This window comes from Micromys minutus, assembly GCF_963924665.1.
Source record: "Micromys minutus genome assembly, chromosome: 24".
NCBI lineage: Eukaryota > Metazoa > Chordata > Mammalia > Rodentia > Muridae > Micromys > Micromys minutus.
In genome coordinates this window covers 42675443-42695404 of record NC_137959.1, presented here as the reverse complement: position 1 = coordinate 42695404, position 19962 = coordinate 42675443, and the positions used below count along the sequence as shown (strand labels likewise).

The window sequence follows — 19962 nt, the reverse complement described above, 5'->3', positions numbered from 1 at the left end:
GGAGTGTGGGGAAAAGGGTGTGTGGAACATTTGTGGAGCGGTGAGCTTGCTACCTGTCTTTGTCAGAAGCCAGCCATACAGCAAGCTCAACTCCATGGAATGGAGCAGCCGCCAGCTTTTCTTTTCTGTCTCTATTGCTCTCCTGCCCAAGGACTGCAGGCCAAGCACAGCAAGTGTTCCGGCCAGCTCAGTTCGGCTCAAGTCCTCAAGCTTGACCTGTGGAACACTGTATGTAGCTGGGGCTGGTGGTGGTGCTGACACAAAGACTTAACATGATTTAGGAAGATTTTATTTTTGGGATGTCAGAAATTACAGCAATATATTCATAAATACCTAATTACTACATTCAACAAATAATATTACAATACAGTTAATTCAAACAAGTACACTTAGGACGGGTTTAATTTCACAGCATCTAAACTGCCCCCCAGAGCGACCGAGGCACCCGTCCTCCCTCCTGCCCGGGTCTGAGGCCCCAGCAGCGAGGCATAGGGCACACAAGTATGAAACCAGTGAGATGCCTCCTCAGGCCAAGGCAGCCTCTAGGGTTGAAGCTAAGCACTGGATCAGACAGTGGGGACAGGCTACGGCAAGTAGTGAAGTCAAAGCTTGCATACTTAAGAGTACAGACTGCTGCTATAAGTGGCTAATGCACACCTCAGAGGTGCTGGGCCTGCTGTGCAGGTCGTCTCCATGCTGGGGCGGGAGGCATCTAGTTTGCAATTCAGCTTAGCTGGCTGAGACTCTCAGTGCTGAGCCTGGCCATGGCCCCCACTGTTAGGGTGGGGCTTGTTCTTGATGCCCTAGTGGTACAGTCTGGTGCGGTTGGATGTTTTTAAGATCACCATGTACTGAAGTGTTGACAGCCCTCTCTCGATCACTCATCTGTGATGGTGGCGGGTCTGATCGGACACCTGTCACAAGCTCGGTGTGTGTCACCCAGGACAGATGGCAGCTATCACTTGCAGGTGGAGTGGGAAGACATGGTCAAGGACTGGGTTTTCATGTACATGCTAATTTCACAGTCCAGCCCAGAGCAGATCTGTAGCAGGGCAGTGCTGGAGGGGTGCTCAGGGACGGGGTGGCGGTACCTGGAAGGGGGCTACTGTGTTCTTTTTAGCCTCATCCAGCTCTGAGACTGTGGGATGGGAAAAACGCCATATGTGGTCTGAGTGGCAGTCACCTACCACTTTACTGGCTTGTACCTGGTTCTGATTGTCACTTTACTTATGAGCATGGGGATATTCGGTTTCCACAGGCAGAGATGCTAGAGGTGGCCCTAGAAACTCTAGGGCAGGCAAGGGCATTGGGAAAGGCTATAGGCATTGCTAGTCAGTGGCTCAGCTTGTGCCCCAGACTGACCTGGGAGGGCATCGCTTGCTTTGGATCACGTACTCAGCCAGGGGAACTCCTGTGGGGTGATGGAAGAGACTGTGTGTCTTAAGTTATGGGTTCTACCTTTCCCAGAAGCTGTCACCAAGCAGAATAGCAAAAGCGTCTAGCCACCAGTGTGGACTTGCCTGGGAAAAGGAGCACTGAGCGCAAGCAGCGTCTAATTGGGAAATCGGGCGATGCTTTGGCCCAGGGTATGCGGCCTCCGCTCTCCTTTGGGCCATCATCTCTGACTGGCTGTGGGGCAGAGAAAGGTGCTTTGTTGACTGCTTGACCGTACTGGTGGCACTTCTTTGTCTGAGTTTGCTAATAACTAGAAGATTCTTGGCAGGCAGAGCAAGGGGTGAGGGTGGAGCAGGGATGGGGGACAAGACTGTCAGCCAGCTGCTCTGTACAGCCATTGAGTCTGGTGGCCAAGGGTAGGCTTGGCCTTCTCCCCTCCCTGATGGAGACAGTCACAGGCTCCGGCAGGAAGATCTTTCAAGTTGGTCAGTCCTGACTGAGGAGTTGAGCTTTCTGCCAGAGCTGTGCCTGTCTCAGGAGCTCAGCTCCCACAGCTTTGCCAAGTCCCTGCTGCACGTGGGTCATCATGCCCCCTGCACAGCAGACCGACCCTAGGTGCCCCCCAGCCCTGCTGTGTGGGATGCTGCACAGGCGAGCTCTCCTAGGACTTCAGCATTTTAACATTCTGACCAGCAGCAGTACAAACACTAAAAGCAAGGTTTTTTTTTTTTTTTTTAAATCCAGAAAAACAAAAACAAAACAAAGGAAACCCCCAACAGGAAAAACAAAATTCCCCAAACCACATATTAAAAATGGCAGGCTTTTTTATAACAATAATTAAAGTAATAAAAACATACAAAACTTTTTTTTTTTAAATATATACACAGTACAAGGCTGAAGCACCTTTGACTTTTCTCTCAAAACGTGCGTTTGTATGAAAACACCACACGGCGGTAGCAATTCAGTGGGTAGGCTCTCTGTGGGCAGCTCCACGCATCTTCCCCAAGGAAAAGCAGGTACTTTTGGGTGTGGGTTTGCCTCTTTCCCCAAGAGCTGTCCAGGGAGAAGCATCGACTAGCTTGTGTGCTCCCAAGGCCTGCAGCTTTGATGATGGTAAGCCCTTTGCTTGCACACGCCCTGCCTTCCCAGCGCATCAGTCCCGCTCCTGGGAGGAAGAGCTTAACGCCCAGGGCTGCAGCAAGCTGGGCTCTTGTGGCACAGCGACACCAGAAACAACCAGCTGGCTCTCCTTCAGCCACATGCACAGTGGGCGTCAGTGTCCGAGGAGAAGGATGACGTGGGGGAGAGGAAATAACACCGACCTCAGAAAGAGGAACTGAGTCTTAGCTGAGACGGTGCCTCGAGGACACTAGAGTCGTGGTGATCTCCTCTCTGGAGCCTGGAACCCTTCGCTTCATGCATGGCACGTTCTCAATTTGTAAGCTTCAAACCTCCCAGTGAAAAATATTAAATATTCAAGGTAATAAAATAGATAATATTTCTATACTATAGGTTCAGCCTAGTGCAAGGGAAACCGTCACCTCGGGTATCCCTTAAAGTAGCCCCTAGGCCAGTGCATGGTGGGCAAGGCAAGGCACTTCCGCAAGTGGTCCAGCTCCGCCTGGAGCCGCTCCCGCTCAGAGACCATCTTCTGTTTCTGACTCCGAAGCTCCTGGGGAGAAGATGCGTGTCAGAACCATCTGTACATAGAGCAGTGAGTGGCCTCTGGAGATTGCTCCTAAAGAACCAGTGTGCACTGTTGCCTCACTCAAATTCTTAACCCCAGGTCTGATCAGCCCCGCACCTGTGCTCTTCCTAACACAAGATCTTACTATATGTCCCAGGCTGACCTCAAACTCACAGATCTGTCTGTCTCCTGGGGATTAAAGAATGGTTACTAAGCCTGGCACTAAAGAGCAGACTCCTCCCTGGGGGTGTCTGTACAAAACCCATGCCTGACTCACCGCCATGCTGTGAGAGAGCTGTTCTGCAGTCAGGCTGAGGCTGTAGTTCTGAGCCTCCAGCCGCCGGCACTGTGTCTGTAGCACCTGCCGCTCCAGGTTTTGCTCTGAAAAGACAAGAGGTGGCGATGTGTCATCTTTGTATAAGACTGTGTCTTCAACCTTGCAGCATGTTCTCAGTTGCACCCACACTTCCAGGTCTGGCTACCTCGGTACAGTTGGGGATACTCTGGAGTCAAAAGGCAAGTTTAGAACCTGGAAGAACTACGTCAGCGGCGGAGGCAGAGAAAGGCCAAAGTATCCTTAATCCGGTTTCACCAAGGCACTACCACAGAGTGCTTCGGTTAATGACCACAGTGACAATGGACTGGCATTGCAAGGCTAGGACAATCCTGACAGCCACTCGCCAACGGTGGAGCAATCAAAGCATGAAACTCCTCTCAGAGTAAAATAAACCTGGAGGGACAAAGCTTTAAGTTACCCCAAGTTTTACAACCAAGACAGGAGCCTTGCCATCCAAGTCCTCAGTAGCAATGACAAGGGTAGAAATATGCAGACTGGAGAAACTGTCCCGGTCTTGAGTCATGTGGGGAGGGCTGGGCACAACCACATGAAAAAGCTACAGTTGTGTCCACCGTAGGAGACGGGAAACCCTCACAAGGTTTGACAAGATCTTGAAATTCAGACAGCTGCTAAGAACAAGCCAAAGTGAGCTACCATACAACAGATATGTCCTGGCAACCTTCAAAAGACCCCATACCCAGAAGGGAACATTTCCATCCACCTGAGATGCTACTGGGTTCCGTTTCTACAGGACAGAAAATGGGTATAGAAACAGTGAACGGTAAATCCAACAATTCCAAAATGGGGAGGGTGCCTTCTGAGGAAAGCCAACCTCGAGTAGGTGTTCCCCATTCTGGCGACCTTCAAGTTCGTCAGTTGGTGCTAAGTTCAAAATGCCTTTGAAGGTTCAGCAGCACAGGCCTATGACCTCAGCACGTGGGAGGAGCCCACAAGTACAAGGAGAGCCTGGATTCACATGCATTATTTATGGCTTAGGTGCCAAAAAAAAAAAGGAAAGCTAGGGTATGGAAGGAGGAGGTAGCCTAGGGTTAGGTCAAAGGTGGAACAACATCCAAGTACTGGGAGATGGGCCAGAGTGTGGTATCCTGTAAACTAGTGCCACTGTTTCTCTAGGACCTCGTATGAGGGCAGAGGAGCAAGGGATGGCTGGGTGTGTGACTCAGGCTGCTTTTAGATAAAAACACCTAGAAACTTCAGTGTGGGCTCACAGCATGGTAAGATCAGCCCGAGCTCAGCTTTATGTAGAAGAAACCAGGCAACATTCGGTCATGTCCCACCCCAACAGGGCTCAGGGCAGGGAGTAAGTACATGCTATACACATAGGCTTATCCTGCAAGAGAATGTCTTAGCACAGGGACACTTGGCAGAAATCTAGCGAAGACCGACTGGATCTGCTGATTTCCCATTTACACAAACCCCTACCTTCTATGTGTTCCTGGTAAGCTTCAAAAATTGCCTCGATCCCTTGCCACTGGTGCCTGGGGGCTTCCTCAGCTTCCTCCTCACTGTCGTCCTCAGAGTCCTGGTCCACCTCCTGCATAGGAGGCCCCTTCCTCCCCGTTAGGGGCTCCTGCTGTCCATTGTGCTGGGGCAAGGGGACCCTGCTGGAGGATTGTAGCTCAGGAATGTTGTAGTGGACGGATGTGTCGACTTTGTGGTTCTGCTCTGCAGACAGCAAAGCCGAGCTCCCTGGGGAGAAGAAAATGCTCAACTGAAAGTAACCCTTGGCGACAGACTATCCTACCCAGCTCCTATCCTATGGGGCACAGCCTGCTTCCTGAGGGCAGAGGTGCTTCAAGTCCTGCTGGTGGCCTCGCCTGAATGCTGCTCAGAGATATATCCATCCTTTAGATGCCACCTGAAAGAGCCCCCTACCCTAAGCAGGATCAGGGAGCAGATGGCTTCTGTCTGGCCTAAGCTCACAAACCAGCTAACACCTCTCTTCCAGCTTTCCCTCACAGGCTAGGCAGTGAGGTCAGAGGTCAACGCTGATGTCTTCCTCTATTGCTTTCCTGTTTTGTTTAGTCTGGCTGGCCTACAAGCTTCAGGGATGCAGTCTCTGCCTCCAACCACCCAGCCCAGCCCTCTCTTTTGCTTCCTGGACCCCAGCAGGAAAGTCAACTCAGTGACAAACACTGGGAGCTCAACTTCCACAGCTTTGTGTGAAGCCCTTGGACAGACTGGGCATGTTAAGTCAATTTTCCCTGCTGGGTTCACACACAGAGACACACTTCACCAAGGTAAGCAGGGCAGCAGAACCCTCTGTCCCCACATTCACTGTGCCCTGGATGGTAGGCACACAGTATCTTAGCAAAGAACCAGACCTCCAAGTGAGCCCAGGAAGATGCTGTGCGCCATACACGCATAGAGGACACTTGCTTTGACCTTACTGAACTGTCATTGGCTAACCATCCCAAGTGTGAGGTTCTTGAGCAGCTACAAGTCTGGAAGCGACCGAGGCTTTGCCTCTCAAGTGCTTCACAGAAATTAAGGGTTAAGAGGTCCCACCACTGGGTACATGGCCTGTGTCACCCGGCACTAACAGGTGACATGGGACATAGGGTCTGTTACCTTTATGCTTCTGCAGAGCTTTCTGTGTGGACTGCAGCACGGACTCGTGGAACTGATGTGCAAACTCTTCTGCCATGAAGGGCTCCCAAGGCTTGCTCTTCCCGTTGATGCTGTGGGACAACGGCACAGGAATGTCCTTGGGCGCAGCGCCCCGGAGGTAATGAAGCATGCTCAGGTTCTTCTTGCCCCCAGGGGCCTCGCTCAGCCTGGCCTTCTCACCGCTGGTAGGAGCAGGCTCCTGGACTCTCAAGAGCTCCTGGGGCCGGAGCTGTTCCAGTCTTCCAGTCTCCACAGGCTTTGGGACATCTGACAAGGAGACGGGGACCCCGGCAGGCTGATCCGTCTCTGGAGGAGCTGGTTGTGTGGCTGGTTCTTTGGGAGATAGAAAATGAGGGGAACATTATGAACTGTGGAAAAACAGGCATGCAGACACTGCTGGTGTCTAGAGCTTACATTTGCACAGCGCGTGTGCCCTACGTTAACACTGTGCACAAGGTTAGAGTTTGAGGAGTGGCCTGTTTGGCCGCAAGTCCAACCGTGAACAGCTCCCAAGGGATAGGAGGGGAGAGAGAGGAGGAAGCGCTGAGAAGGTAGGAGTAACTTCATCCAGATCAGGGAGAGCAGGTGAAGACATGAGCTAGCAAGAGGCTGGACCCCGAAGATTCAGCGTTCTTCAGGTGGACCAGCAAAGAAGCAGAGAGAAAGTAGGTGCTGGAGACGGTCTGGAGAGCCCAGGCATCCTCTTGGGAAATGATGGCTACAGCTTGCAGCTGATGGGCGGCACGGTGGAAGTCAGTGCCCTCCCCTGAACTTCACGCCCACCTTCCAGTCTGTCCTAAGGCTCGGCTCAACCAGGATGGAGAGAAGCCCTGTTTCCAGTAAGTCAAGTTCACTGCAAAGATGAGACTTCAAGCGCCACCTCCCCAAGCTACAGGATGCTGGCGGGTAGGGCGTCCTTCCCTTACCACTCAGGGAGATGGTAGGACTGTCCCTCGAAGAGTTTGTCACTGAGTCTGTTACTGCTGCGGACAGTGCTCTCTGCTTCATGGCACGGAGCATTTCAACAAGCTTCTCTTTGTCTGTGAGGAAAGCAGCCCGAGGTTAGCAGCACTTTGAGAGGGAAGGAAAGGCGGGGTCTGGCCACCGTGACTGGCAGGTACAAACCCTTCACACCAAGAGGCACCAAAAGCAAGCACTGCGGCCAGCTGTGCAGACAGGAAGAAGCAGGTGACAGTAGCCTGGCGACTCCAGACAGCCACATTTGCAGCCATGAGCTGCCTGGGAGTTTCCATGGTGATTTCCTTCTCAGCAGGTTTCCTGATCTGAAGACCAGGGAGGGTCCCAACATAAGAGCAGAGACCAGGGAAGGAGTGTGCTCCCTGCCTAAGGTCACAGCCATTTCCCAAGAAGGAGTGCAGCTCCTACAAGTGTTCCACACCATAGATCTTCCTGCCAACTTGGAAACTTAAGAGGCTTCAGTGCCGACGGCGTCCTTTAGACACAAAGCCAGGTGAAAAATCAGTCTTGCAAACTAGGCACATGTCCAGGGGCTTGTGCTGGCAGTCAGCCCGTCACTAACCCTTGCTTGGGAAGTGAGACCTCCACCACGCTTGTTAAAAATGGAAAAAGAAACGGCCACCTCCAATAAAGAAGCTTGTCAAACCAACCGAAGAGCTGGAGGCACTGTTTTTCTGCGGAGTCTTCCAGAAGAAGCCAGTGCCCTTAAGGGGCATGAGGCACACAGGAGCACGGCTGTGGAGCGTCAACGCCTCAGCCCAAGATGGTGTTGAGCAGGTTAAGGTAGCCTCAGCATGCCTTGGTTATGCCATGTCTTCTCTACTGTGGATTCCAGTCCCAAGTCTCTTCTCCAACATGGCCCCAGGGTACCAGACTGATCTGGAAGCATCTTTTTGGGCAAGTTGTGCTTACTATGAGCTTGGCACCTATAGGCTCCTCACGCCCTCACTCTCCGGGTCTGTTAGCATCAGAAACAGTGCTCAGTAGAGATCACTGGTGACCCCAACAGGAAGGGCCTGTGGTATGCACCTCTTGAGCACACCCTCTCAGTCCCAGGGTAAAGTCCTGGGAGCACTCTAAGTGCAGGCGGATGACGTGGGGCTGTGAGGGTCACTGGCTGTACATACAGGTACACCAGGCTTCACATCCAAACAGGACGTGTGCCAGAGCCAAGTGAGCCAGAAACACCAAGGGATAAAAGCCTGTCAGAGCCAAGAGGCCAACTCTGTAGATCATGCTACCCAGAAGCACCCTGTCCTACGTGTGCAGGCCAGAGCAAGGCCCTACCTTTTCTTTTCTCCGCACTGATGTGCGTCAGGTTGAAGAAGGTCAGGAACTTCCTCTTCTCTTCAAAGTTAGGGCTGTTGTTCATCTCGTCGGGGCTGTAGCGGGTGGACAGAGCCAGTCTGGGGGAAGGCGTCTGTCGCTTGCACTGAATGGCAGGTGGCGATGGGCTCCTCTCTCTCAGCATTCGCCTCCGCTTCCGGCGCTTCTGAGCCACCAGCTCCTCCTTCTGCTGTTGGGTGGTCAAGCCAAAAAGTTGCAAGAACTCTAGCTTCTAGATCGGGAAAGAAAACAAACGAGTGTGAAGTCACTGTCGGCTCGATATGGCCCTTCACACCACATCCACTATTTCAGGGGTCCCGTGGTCCATGCAGTCCGATTTGGAGCTAGGCCATAGAGGAGAGGTAATGGCCTGCAGTGTTTGGAAGCCAAGAAGTAGACCCAAAGTGGTAACCAACTACCCAGCCAGCCCAGAACATGCCAGAGTTGAGGAGGGACTTGTTACCTCGGAGGACGTGTCCAGTTTGAGGGGTGGCTGCTCAGCCACACAGCGGAGGTGTGCCCTGACCTCCTCCTCATCGCTCTCATCGTAAGAGTCGTCAAGGTCATAGTAGTACCCTGATGGCAGAAATGGGTGCACTGAGCCAGGCTCAGAACCCAGGATGCTCTGTGGACACGTGCACCTGGGGCATGGGAGTGAGACCACTGGGCTGGGCCTGCTGGGACCTGTGAGGACCTTTGCTAAGAGGGCCTGGTTTCTTCCCATTTGCACGGACACCTGCAGGCTCGGAGCAGAACATTCCTTACAAAGGCCCAATGGCCATGGCTTTGTGAACATGCTGCCCCTGCTGTACCCCTCATAGGAAGGCAGCTGAAAACTACAGAGCCCCCATTCCTTCTCAAGGTGAACTGATAGGAAAGCCCCAGCCCAGCCCCAAAGCCAGCGTGCCCAGCACTCCAGAAGAGGAGCAAGAGGAGCTGGCTATGGAGCTGGGTTCGATACTAGACAGGCCATAGCAATTTGCCCTACTGGCTCTCCTAAACTTCTTAGGACCTTAGGGAACTGTCCCCTCCATTTTTGACTTTTGGGTAGTAGAGACAGGAAAGAGGTGCCTAACTCCAGGCTTGGTCAGGGGCAGTGCCAGCTGCTGTCCTTTATCCCCTGGTGCACGCACCCTCCACTGTCACTAGCCCATGCTTGAAGCCCTGCTAGGCTGTTCCTCTGTTAAGGTCACACTATTAATATTTAAAGACACCTGACCAGCCTCCGCCCATCACTTTATCAATAACAAATCTGCAGTATCGTTTTAGACAAGCCGTGACTTCCCACGTGTGCTTCAATGCAGGACAGGCAAGGGGCCCTACAGGTGTGGGGTTCAAAAGTGTGAAACCAATCTTCTAAGACTGCACTGAAAGCTAGAATGGGAGAAGAGAGGCAAGCAGCCGGCACTGGGGTCTCCTGTCCTGATGAACCCCCACATTCCCAGGCAGGTTGAGACCCGCTCAGGAGGCCAGACCTTTCTCCTGAGCCTCGCGCCGCCGGCGCTCCTCCAGGTCCAGTTTGCTGACCAGTCGCCGTCGCTGCTGAAGAAACTCATCATAGATGTACGCTGGGTCAGGGCCCCTCGCCGTGGGGTGGCAGTAAGGTGAGCCTGGCTTCAGAGGCCCACTGAGCTCCCCAAAGGGGGTGGTTGCCTGGGAAAGAGAGGGCCGCTGCTGGCCCAAGATGGTCTGTGTTGACTTCTCAAGTTCAGTAAGGAAAGGCCCAGGTCCATGGGGAAAGGTCTGAGGCTCCAGATTTCCTGCCTCCCGTGGCGGTGGCTGATATTTGTCCAGTGGCGTGGCCTCACGCTTCCGGGGCTCCTCTGCCTTCTCTGAGCAGTACACCCGCTCCACTTTCACTAGGGGCACGGCAGCCTGGCGGCTGGGCTCAAAAGCAGTCGGGTGGCTATGTAGAGAGTGGCTCTCAGCCCGCCGCGTCTCCAGAGCATTGTCCATCAGAGACACTGGGTTCCAGAGGGCTGTGGGTACGGTGTGGTGCTGAGGCTTGGGTGAGATGAGGGGTGGTGGGCCACCAAAGTGCTGTGGGGGTTCACGGCTGCCCTGGTCATGCCGGTTTGGTCCTGGCCTAGAGAGAACATACCACACCATTGGTTTTGGAAGCAGACCTGCCTACCAGCCCTCCCACAGAATGAATACTCGAAGTGGCTTGCTGGGCTCACACCAGACTGCCTGTACGTGTGAACTCCTCTGGGGGAGAGGCCTTCATCCTGCCTATCCTTGGGAGAGCCCTTTCTTCCCGGCAATGGGCTGATATCACAAACAGGGTGGTAACTGTGCTGCTGCCCCCCTGTGGCTCCTGCCAGAACTGCAGCAGCCCCAGAGCTCTGCCTAAAGGTCTTTCTTGCCTCACCAGATGTGCAAAAAGCTTCCCCCAGCCCACACTCTGTATCACACAGTTCTGCTCAGGACCCTCGCCCTTCACAGCTCAGTTCATCCCCTCCTCTGGGCCTGGGCAGAGTCGCAGCTGCAAGCCTCTTTCTGCAGTAGACTACTATTGAGATCCACATCTGGTCAAAAGACAGAGGACAGGTGACTTTTAGGGATCTAGTGCTGACTGGTTGGTCTATAGTGCAACCCCCACTCTCAGAAGGCAGCACGGAAGGCTGTCAGAGCCAGCGTGCTAGGATTCCTCTGCTAGGCAGTGCCATCTAGGTGTAACAGGGAAGCTGTCACCTAAACAAGACTTGTATATTGACAACACTAGCTGACATGCCAGCAAGGGAAGAACTAGAGACCAGATGTGAGAGAGAGGGACCTCTGGGGACAAGCAACCCGATAAGCGATCAAGTCCCAAGTGGCCAGCCCTAAATGCATGGATACAAAATGGGCTCCAGAGGCTGCACACGTCGGTGTGTGCTACACGCGTATGTATAACAGTAATTACACACGAGGTCATGTACTTGGAGGCACAGGAGTTAGGAGGAGGGGAGTGGGAAAACTTGAATACAATTCTCATAAAACTTAAAAACAAGAGTCTTTTTTTAAAAAGCAGTTTTAGGGGCTTTCTCAAAGCTTAACATTTCTATGAGGGTGAAGAGAATGCCTATTCATGCGGGCCAAAGACCCAAGGCAAGGTCTGTGGGGGAGGGGCCCACGACCTCACCCCCTTTACAGCCCACCGCAATGGCACAAGTAAGACCAGGCCGATGTGGGAGCCTGAGCGGATGGCCAAGGAGCCAGGACTGTGGCTTGACATGAACCTTGTATCCAGCACAGAATGTTAAAGACTAGTGAGGCCTAAAGTGGCTTCCCTATAGCTGTGCAGGGCGTGGAAGGCCAGGAAGAGGCAGACTTATGTTGTCAGGGCTCCTGTAGACCAGTCAACACAGATGCTAAGGGCTGGAGAGGTACAGAAAGACGGACAGATTTTGAACCAGCATCACTGAGGCCCGACTCAGGACCCACCTGGTGCTCTCCGGCCTGTGCTCCGCCTCTGTGGGTACCGGGGGCCGGCCCAGGTCTAGGTGCTGCTCCAGGACCTGCTGCCGGAACTCGGACACCTGGGACTGGCGGTCTTCCTTCTCCTGCCGCAGGCGCCGCTGCCGCGCCAGCCACTTCTCCTCCTCGTTGGTGCGCTGGATCAGCAGGGCTGTGGCGGCACTGCTTCCGGGCAGAGAGAAGATGCCGTGGCTGGAGATGAGGCTGGGCACCGTGTGGTGTGGGGCAGGCACTGGGTGCAGAGGGTGCTGAACAGGCTTGGGCGCCTGCAAACCCGCGTCCTTCAGCTTCTCTGTGGGAGGAAATACTGTCACTCCAGGATGCCAGCCCTGACCCCTGCTCGAAGCCCAGAGGGGAGACATGGTATGTGTGGCTGGCTCAGAGCAGTTACATGTCTTTAAGGGCTCCTGGGGGCCAGTTGTTGAACAGCCATTTAGGCAGCCCCACCTTGTAGATTTTCATTCACGGAATGAATTACATTCAGAACAAGATCAGGATGGCTCGTGCCTGCACTCCCAAGGCTTGGGGGGACTGACACTGGACCAGTGCTATGAATCCGAAGTATGCCTGGGTCCCAGGCTAGCCTGGCCTTTGAACAGAACTCTGACATACAACAGGTCAGATGGGGGTATCTCAGTGCTGTGACTCTGGTCTCCACCACCAGCAGTGACGGCAAGGCCCCTTGGCCGGTTACTGTTTCCATTCTGGGGGCAGCTCTGGGATCCTGTGTCCACCAGAGGTGCTACATCACACCTCTTCCAGCCTCCCCAGAGGCAGCACCCCTCACCCACAGGGGGCCTTTCCCTCCACACAGCTCAGCTCAGGTACCTGCTCGGGTTGGAGTCAGCTGCTCCGAGGGCTTGGGCCGCTCCTCGGTGGCGTGACCCCGGAGTCCGTGCAGCTCAGCCACAGGCAGGAAGGTGGGTTCCAAGGCCTTGGCGGCCAGCAGCTCCTTCTCCCTCGCTCGCTGCTCGCGCTGCCGCTCCAGCTCCCGTTCCTTCTCCCGCTCCCGCTCCAGCTCCTTCTCCCGCTCCTTCTCTCTCTGCTCCCGCTCCCGTTCCCGCTCCTTCTCCCTTTCTCGGTCGGCCTCTCGTTCTCGTTCACGCTCCCGCTCTCTCTCCCGCCTCAGCTCTTCATCCATTTGCAACCTGGGGGGTGTGGGGGGGGGACAAACAGAGGGCAGCGTGCTTTAAAGGGATGTGCGGAAGGAGCAAGTCCACACCCCAGCCCAAAGCAGGGGAGCCACACATGAAGAACCGCACCCCACCATGGAGCCCGGCCCTGTTGAGGGCCCGAAGCATTCAGGACTGTCCTCCCCTCTGTTGAAGACACAGCTTACCTCTCTGCGCTGAGGCTGGACATTCGCTCCGAGTGTAGCGCCGCCAGGGAGGAGTGCGAGAGCTCAGGAGGGTAACGGACGCCAGAGAGATGCAGGTGCATAGCCGATGGGTGCAGCGGGGGCAGGGAGCCAGGGGTGGGGATGGGGTAGAATGGAGACCTTAAGGCTGACAGGCAATAGGAGTCATCCATCCTGTAGAGAAAAGGTGGGATTGGTGTGCGCTGAGGCCACAAATGATAAGCCTGCCTAACAGATGCAAATCCCTGAGGTGAATCCCTATCGACCAGGAAAAAGACCCAGGCAGGTGAGTGGGTGCTTCTCCGCTAGGTGAGTTCACTGCTCACGCGGGCTCAGCACAGCAGAGGCTGCAAGCAGAGAGCATGTCCACGGTCAGAGGCCACAAGGAACCGACCACATGGCTGCCTAGGACTTCACAGACCACGGGAGGACTGGCTGCAGGCAGACACACCTCGGGTGTGACCCGCTGCGATAAGAGGCCAGTCCCGCTAAAAGTTTCAGCTGGAAGACGGCATGGCGGGAACTGGCTGCTGGGGTGTGGAGGCTGAGAAGTGGGAACCAGGGAGCAACAGCAGGCAGTGCTGAGCCCACCCATTAGGACTCCTCTGAGGAAAGCTAGGGGATGAGATGGACCAGGTCTCCCTTGAGTGTCTGGCCCCAAGCCCTGAGAAACACTTGCTCTGAGAGGTCCTATCTTGCTCAGAACAGATTAGCAAGCGGACGGTGTGTATGGGACATCTCACCTGAAGGCCGGGTGGGGGAATGGGTGTGGGGCCAGATAGCTGGGGTGATAATAGGCCGCGGCAGTGGCTGGGTCCAGGCCTAGCGGAGGCAAGGAGGACATGCGTAGGTCCTCAGCAGTGTGGTAGGGCCGGAAGCTTCTCAGGTAGTCCTCAGTCACTGTGCTGGGGGGCACCACGTGGTGCACAGGCCGCTGGAGGCTATGGGAGGGAAGCAGGTGAGCAGGCTGCCCCTTCCCATCAGGCTCTGGTCCTGCCACTCAGTGAGGTTCACCCTGGCACGAAGCCCAGCTTGCACAGATGGGAAGCTGCCTGCTCCTCAGACCTACCTGTCCCCAGACCCAGAGGATGGGCTTAACTGTGGTTAGGATCACTACTGCTGATGCCAAGAAGTGCTTGCTGACAGGAGCCCGATATGGATGTCTCCTGAGAGGCTCTGCCAGAGCCTTACTGATACAGATTAAGATGCTTGCAGCTAACCATCAGACTGAGCACTGGCACCCAAATGGAGGAGATAGAGAAAGGAGCTGAAGGGGTTTGCAACCCCATAGGAAGAATAATATTAACCAACCAGACTCCACAGAGCTCCCAGGGACTAAACCACCAACCGAAGAGCACACATGGAGGGACCCATGGCTCCAGCTGCATATGTAGCAGAGGATGGCGTTGTCTGGCATCAACAGGAGAAGCCCTTGGTCCTGTGAAGGCTTGTTTCCCCAGTATAGGAATGCCAGAGTGTTGAGGTGAGAGTGGGTGGCTGGGAGGAGGAGCATCCTCATAGAAGGGGGGGGGACCCAGGATAGGGGATAACATTTGAAATGTAAATACATTGACTATCCAATTTTTAAAAAAAGTGGTTAGGGGCTGGAGAGATGGCTCAGAGGTTACTGACTGCTCTTCCAGAGGTCCTGAGTCCAATTCCCAGCAACCACGTGGTGGGATGTGATGTCCTCTTCTGGTGTGTCTGAAGACAGTGACAGTGTACTCACACATAAAATAAATCTTTTAAAAAAGGTGCTTAGGCCACATGATTAAATCTCAGCATGGGGCCAAGGACCTCAGGGCAGATCAAGCCACAGAGACTGACAGCACTATCTACCTCAGCTGGTGCGAACTCTCAGGCCTGTCTGGAGCCACTCCATGCCCTCCCTGACCCTAGCCTGGCACTTACTTGAGTGGTTGGAAGCGGGAGTCCTGTACAACTGAGCCCGGGGAGAGGCCAAAGGGGTATGGGGTGCTGAGCAGATGGGAAGGGATGGCGGGACCCGCTGCCTTTTCCTGGGCGAGAGGCGGCTCCACCAGCAGACGCTCCCGACCACTGCTGCTACCTCTCGAGCCAGAGTCCTGTGGGAAGAAGACACAGAGTTAGGTCTTGGGGAGCCAGCCTGGTCCTCAGAGAGGCCTGTGTTTAGTTCATATTCTAGGAACATCCTCCCCTAATTTTTTTAAAACGAGATATTTAGGGAGAAAGCCTCCCATGAGCAGGTCTGGACCAAGGTGTATCAGGTCCTGGCTCAGCTCCCTTAGGAACTCAGCAACGCTGGGGAAACCTTAAACACCAGACTGTTGAATTCCAAGAGAAGGCATCTGAGAGGATCTGCAGGGCAGGAACCCCCCACTTCCTATAAGCAAAACGGGGTGGTCATGAAGTCAGGACATACACACCCTGGGGACCTATACCTCAGGACAGAGCTTCTCCCAAGATTCCAGCTGTGCCCGCTCCTATCTGGACACTGCTAGCAGCCGGCAAGTTGCTGGACCTGCGCGGGGACACCCTTGTACCTATTTAGGGTTTGGGAGCCCAGGAGAGGCTCCCTCCAGGCATGAAGTGAGAGGTGGCAAGAGGGGATAGGTCTGGGGAGATCTAGCCTCACAGACTTTCTGTATAGAAAGCCACCATAGCAAGCACCCAGCCTGGAGAAACCAGACTGAACAGGCCTGCCTGCTGGTCACCTGTGACTAGGAAGGAATCCTAACGGCAAGGCGGAGAGGCACCAATGGGAACACGGAAAAGTCTGGGCGACACCGTGAGGCAAGGAGAGCCCGAGGCCCAGGAGCTCCTTGGTGCCACATTCAGGCCCTTCCCCTCAGCATGGCAGCAGAAATTCAGCAGAAGCAGTGTGTGGTACTCACTAGGGACATGAGGTCCTCTGGCTGACATGGGCAGAACCCATGGTGTGACTGAAAGGGACATGGTAGCCAGCACAGTAACAATGAATGTCCCTGGAGATGGGCCTGCTAGCCCTTCCTGGACTACTGTCTCCTTGTGGTTATCCAAGCCTGTGGTGACACCCCCGGGACAGCTAAGTCACTGAAGCATATGTAAGCCCGAGGGGAGGGGTCACTGCCATACCACCACTTAACCTCGTGTGAGCAGCCAAGAGGACAGCTTGCCACGGTACCCCCCACCCCCCCACCTTCATTCTCATGGAGCCTAACACAAGCCCTCCTGCTCCCCACAGACAGACAGCCTCGATTAATTGAGGGAGACAGGCTGCTGATTGAATTTTTAATGAGCAGCAACATCTGTTTCCTTCCCCGGTGCAGCAGTAGGCTGTCTCGGTTCCCTTGTGGGGTCCTCGTGGGTTCATGACCTCTGACCTCTCCTCCTCAGGAGGAGCATTCACACAGTATCATAAAAGGTGGTGGTGGTGGGGGCACACATCCCACCCATACCAGGACAAACGGGAGATTAGGAAAATGGCTATCAGGCCACCGTGAGGGGTGGGGGGCAGCACGTCCCACTTCCACAGACCTGTGGTTTGTCTGACGAGAGCCTGGCTGAACTTGCGCCCAGAAACCAGGGAAATAGGTCATCTGTGGGCTAGGGTGCTGCCTGGCGAATAGGAATCCAGAAGCCCAGGCACGGTGGCTGCCCCAAGGCACCCTCTCGGCAGCGGTTGTGGCAGACAAGGTATGTCTGCAGAGCTGCTTGACACAGCTGCATCCATGAAAGGCAGCGAGCGGCTGGGGAGGAGGGAACTGTCATTCTCCAGGGATTAGAGCAAGGTCTCCACAGCTGGGCAAGCGCGACTTGCCTGTCAGCTTCAAAACAGGCTGTTCCTCATTCATCTCTCAAGCGGCTTTTACTGCCTGGTCACCCTGAGAAGGGCCCTGGAGCCACCCCCTGCCCCACTCCCAACAGCGGATGCGGCCTCCAGAGACCTCCAGTGACTCATACCACGCTACAGGGAGAGTGCATTCTCCCCACCCTCCTGAAAAGGATTAAACCCTCTGCTGAGCTCTGAGCAGCACTGGCCTCCCTGGTGGTTCTTGTTAACCCGCAGTGTGAACTGCTGGGGCGGAGCCATCATGGCTCTCCGGGTTACTAAATGTTTCTGAGGCAGTGAGGCCCCTCTGAGGACAGGAACAGGCTCCGGGCAAAGCAATCTAGAGGCAGAGGCACTCGGAACCTCCAAGGGGACATGCATGAGGTGTCTTGGATCTGGGCCAGGGGAGCCAGTCAGCGGAAGCTCCAGGCCCAAGGCAGGAACAGGAAGTAACCTCCTACAAGCTTCTCTCTCAGGAGCAAAGCCAGAGCCAGTCAGTCAGTCACCGGGCAAGCTGGTTGTCCAAGGAAGGCAAGCTATATGGGGGTTTTATATCAGCTGACTCATTGTCTGAGGTCAAAACCGAGCTCTGGGAGGAGTCTTCAGACGGGAGGTGGTGGTGACAATTTCTCCGACCGCTTTTAAGCCAGAACAGGGTGGATCTAGGCTGCTCCGAGTTGAGATTCAATGACAGAATCTCACAGACAGCCTTTCAGGGTAAGCGTGACTTCAGCCACAGGAGGAATGTGCCAAGGCTGGTTCCAAGCTCCAGTCAGGAGCCTGATGGAGACTCCAAGCCCTTTATTGGGGACCAGGGACGCCAATCATACTGGTGGGGCAGATGAGGCTCACACCCTGCCTATCCAGCCCGGGCCCAGCAGGGAAGAGGTGCTCTTCTCCCCTCCCCCTCCATCTTTGTGGTTTAATTAGTACTTCCTAGCAGTACAAACCCTCTGGGAACAGGGCTGGAGAATCCAAGGAGAGCCACAGCTGACAGTGGTTCTTAATTAGCAAGGCCCCCTCCGGGGCGCCGGGCCGGTAGGAGGCCCAGCAGAGGGGAAGCTCTGGGCACCATTCCGGTTAGGTTAATATACCGCAGCTGGGAAGCTGTAGGCACACACGACCCTTTCTCACCCCTCCTTCGTGCTGGGATTAGAGTCTTCCTACAGTCCCCACACCTACTCCTCCAAAGCAGTGACAGCTATTGTCTACCCAGAGACCCAAGGCTCAGATACCACCTTGGGGGCACTTTACGGTGTAGTCCATCCCAACCTGGTGCCTCTGGGTACATTGGTCTATGTAGACCCCATAAGAAGTGTTTAGTGCCAAGGCTACTAGAGAACACAATAAGATGCCATTTAAAAGTAAAGGGGCAGCAGTCCTTGGAAGGAGGGCCTCAGCAATCCCTCCCCTCCCCTCCTCTGCCCAGGCTTAGGTTTCTGGCTTCCTACACCAAGCAATGTGCCTTCGATACTCAAGTCACAAGCCTAATGTAAGAATTGCTTTAGTCCTGGCATCTTCCAGTACTGGGTGTGTATCAAGCCCACCTCAAGTTCTCAACAGAGCTGTGGACAGAAAACTGCCTTCAGGGACACCCCGTTCCGATTACCCCCACCACACCTACATCTCTGGGTGGCGCCACTCACCTGGCGGCTCTCGCTCCTCCAGACTCCATTGACGGTTTTGGTGGGGGCAATAGTGACCACCGGTGGAGTGCTAGGGACACTGTGACCCCCGGGGGGGACGATGATGGGGCCCATGGGCACTCGTTTGGGCGTGCTCGCTGGAGAGCTATGGTTGGTGGCAGGAGAGGACACTGGGGATGACTCGCTGCTCAGTGAAGACCCTGTGGAAAGAGAATACAGAAGCTCAGGGGCTGTGCCACGGCCACCCACCGCGCCCACGCTTCTGCCATTCCGGGAGGCTCACAGGGAGCAAGGCCCAAGAGCAGCCAGGCAGGGATGAAACCACAGCCGTTCTGTGGCCCTTTGTCATACTGTCTCAAGTGTGGGGTTGGACAGCTACTTTTGCATTTAAAAATCTGAGATGTTATTCACGCTTAAAACCTTGCCAATGCGCCTCAGTGTAACCACCATATTGAATGAATACTACGACCATAGGCCAGAACAGCCCCATCATCCCCGAAAGAAGCAATGTGCTCCCCTTCCCAACCAACTCCAGCAGCAAAAGGTGGTGGTGGTGGTAAGGCAGCTTAGTTCCTGGGGTGTCAGTTTCAGCAGGACACAGTAATCAGGGATGATCTCAGTCACCGAACAGCCCCCTCTTCCCCAGGACAATTGTGCCACCTGCAGAAACTCGGCTTGTGTGATTATGTCACAGTCCCCACGTAGCTCTATCCAGGCACACCTCTTGTTCACAAGACTGCCTGTCACTGACCCCAGCAATGAGGCCTGAAGGTGGGGGCCTAGGGAAGGAACTCTCGGTTCTCAAATGGGCAACAGACCCACCGCCTACACCCTGAGAACTCTGTCATCCCAGGTAGGTAGTGTGAATCCAGCACAGTGACAGCCCAGGGAGGCGGTGGCTAGTCTTAGAGACGCGCTGGCTTGGGAGGCCAGCTTTGGAGATCTGATGTAGGCAAGGTACAGGTTGATGCAGCCAGGCCTGGGGACTGGACCTTGGCACGAGCGAGCTACCAGTCATGAGTCGGGAAGGACTTGGCATCCTACACCTTCCTGCATTCAGTAGAAGAGTACCTACCCCTCTGTGCAACCCAGAAAGCCTAAGAGCCAGAAAGCTACACCCTAGACCTGCAATACTAGCCCCAATGGGTCCCAAAACGAGGGCTCTTGTCAACCATCTTGCTCAGAGGGTGGAACACAGTTCCTGGGGACAGAAAGGCAGGGGCCCAAGTTTTCAGACAGGGTCTTACTACACAGCTCAAGCAGACCTGGAACAGACAACCAGGTGTCTGTCAGTCTCGCTCTCCATGCCAGGCTAAAAATTCAGTCACTTTCAAATTAATTTTAGGAATCCTCCTA

General features: G+C 54.7%; 1 protein-coding gene across 4 annotated transcripts in view; it reads right to left on the bottom strand.

Annotated features, from left to right (window-relative positions):
- Positions 1–287: 287 nt before the first annotated feature.
- GSE1 (Gse1 coiled-coil protein) overlaps positions 288–19962 on the bottom strand; it is a gene marked incomplete at its 5' end in the record, with an annotated part of 329537 nt that continues 309862 nt past the window's right edge. For 3 of the 4 annotated variants that reach the window (XM_080936776.1, XM_080936778.1, XM_080936779.1), the window contains 14 exons: positions 288–3067; positions 3360–3463; positions 4863–5129; positions 6012–6383; positions 6977–7090; positions 8316–8586; positions 8818–8930; positions 9830–10440; positions 11781–12105; positions 12642–12961; positions 13153–13344; positions 13914–14111; positions 15082–15254; positions 18607–18806. In XM_080936776.1, coding sequence (XP_080792902.1) covers positions 2933–3067; positions 3360–3463; positions 4863–5129; positions 6012–6383; positions 6977–7090; positions 8316–8586; positions 8818–8930; positions 9830–10440; positions 11781–12105; positions 12642–12961; positions 13153–13344; positions 13914–14111; positions 15082–15254; positions 18607–18806 — 3395 coding nt within the window. In that variant the 3' untranslated portion in view covers positions 288–2932. The remainder of the gene's footprint in view (positions 3068–3359; positions 3464–4862; positions 5130–6011; positions 6384–6976; positions 7091–8315; positions 8587–8817; positions 8931–9829; positions 10441–11780; positions 12106–12641; positions 12962–13152; positions 13345–13913; positions 14112–15081; positions 15255–18606; positions 18807–19962) is intronic. The other variant, XM_080936777.1, reaches the window with a different exon arrangement.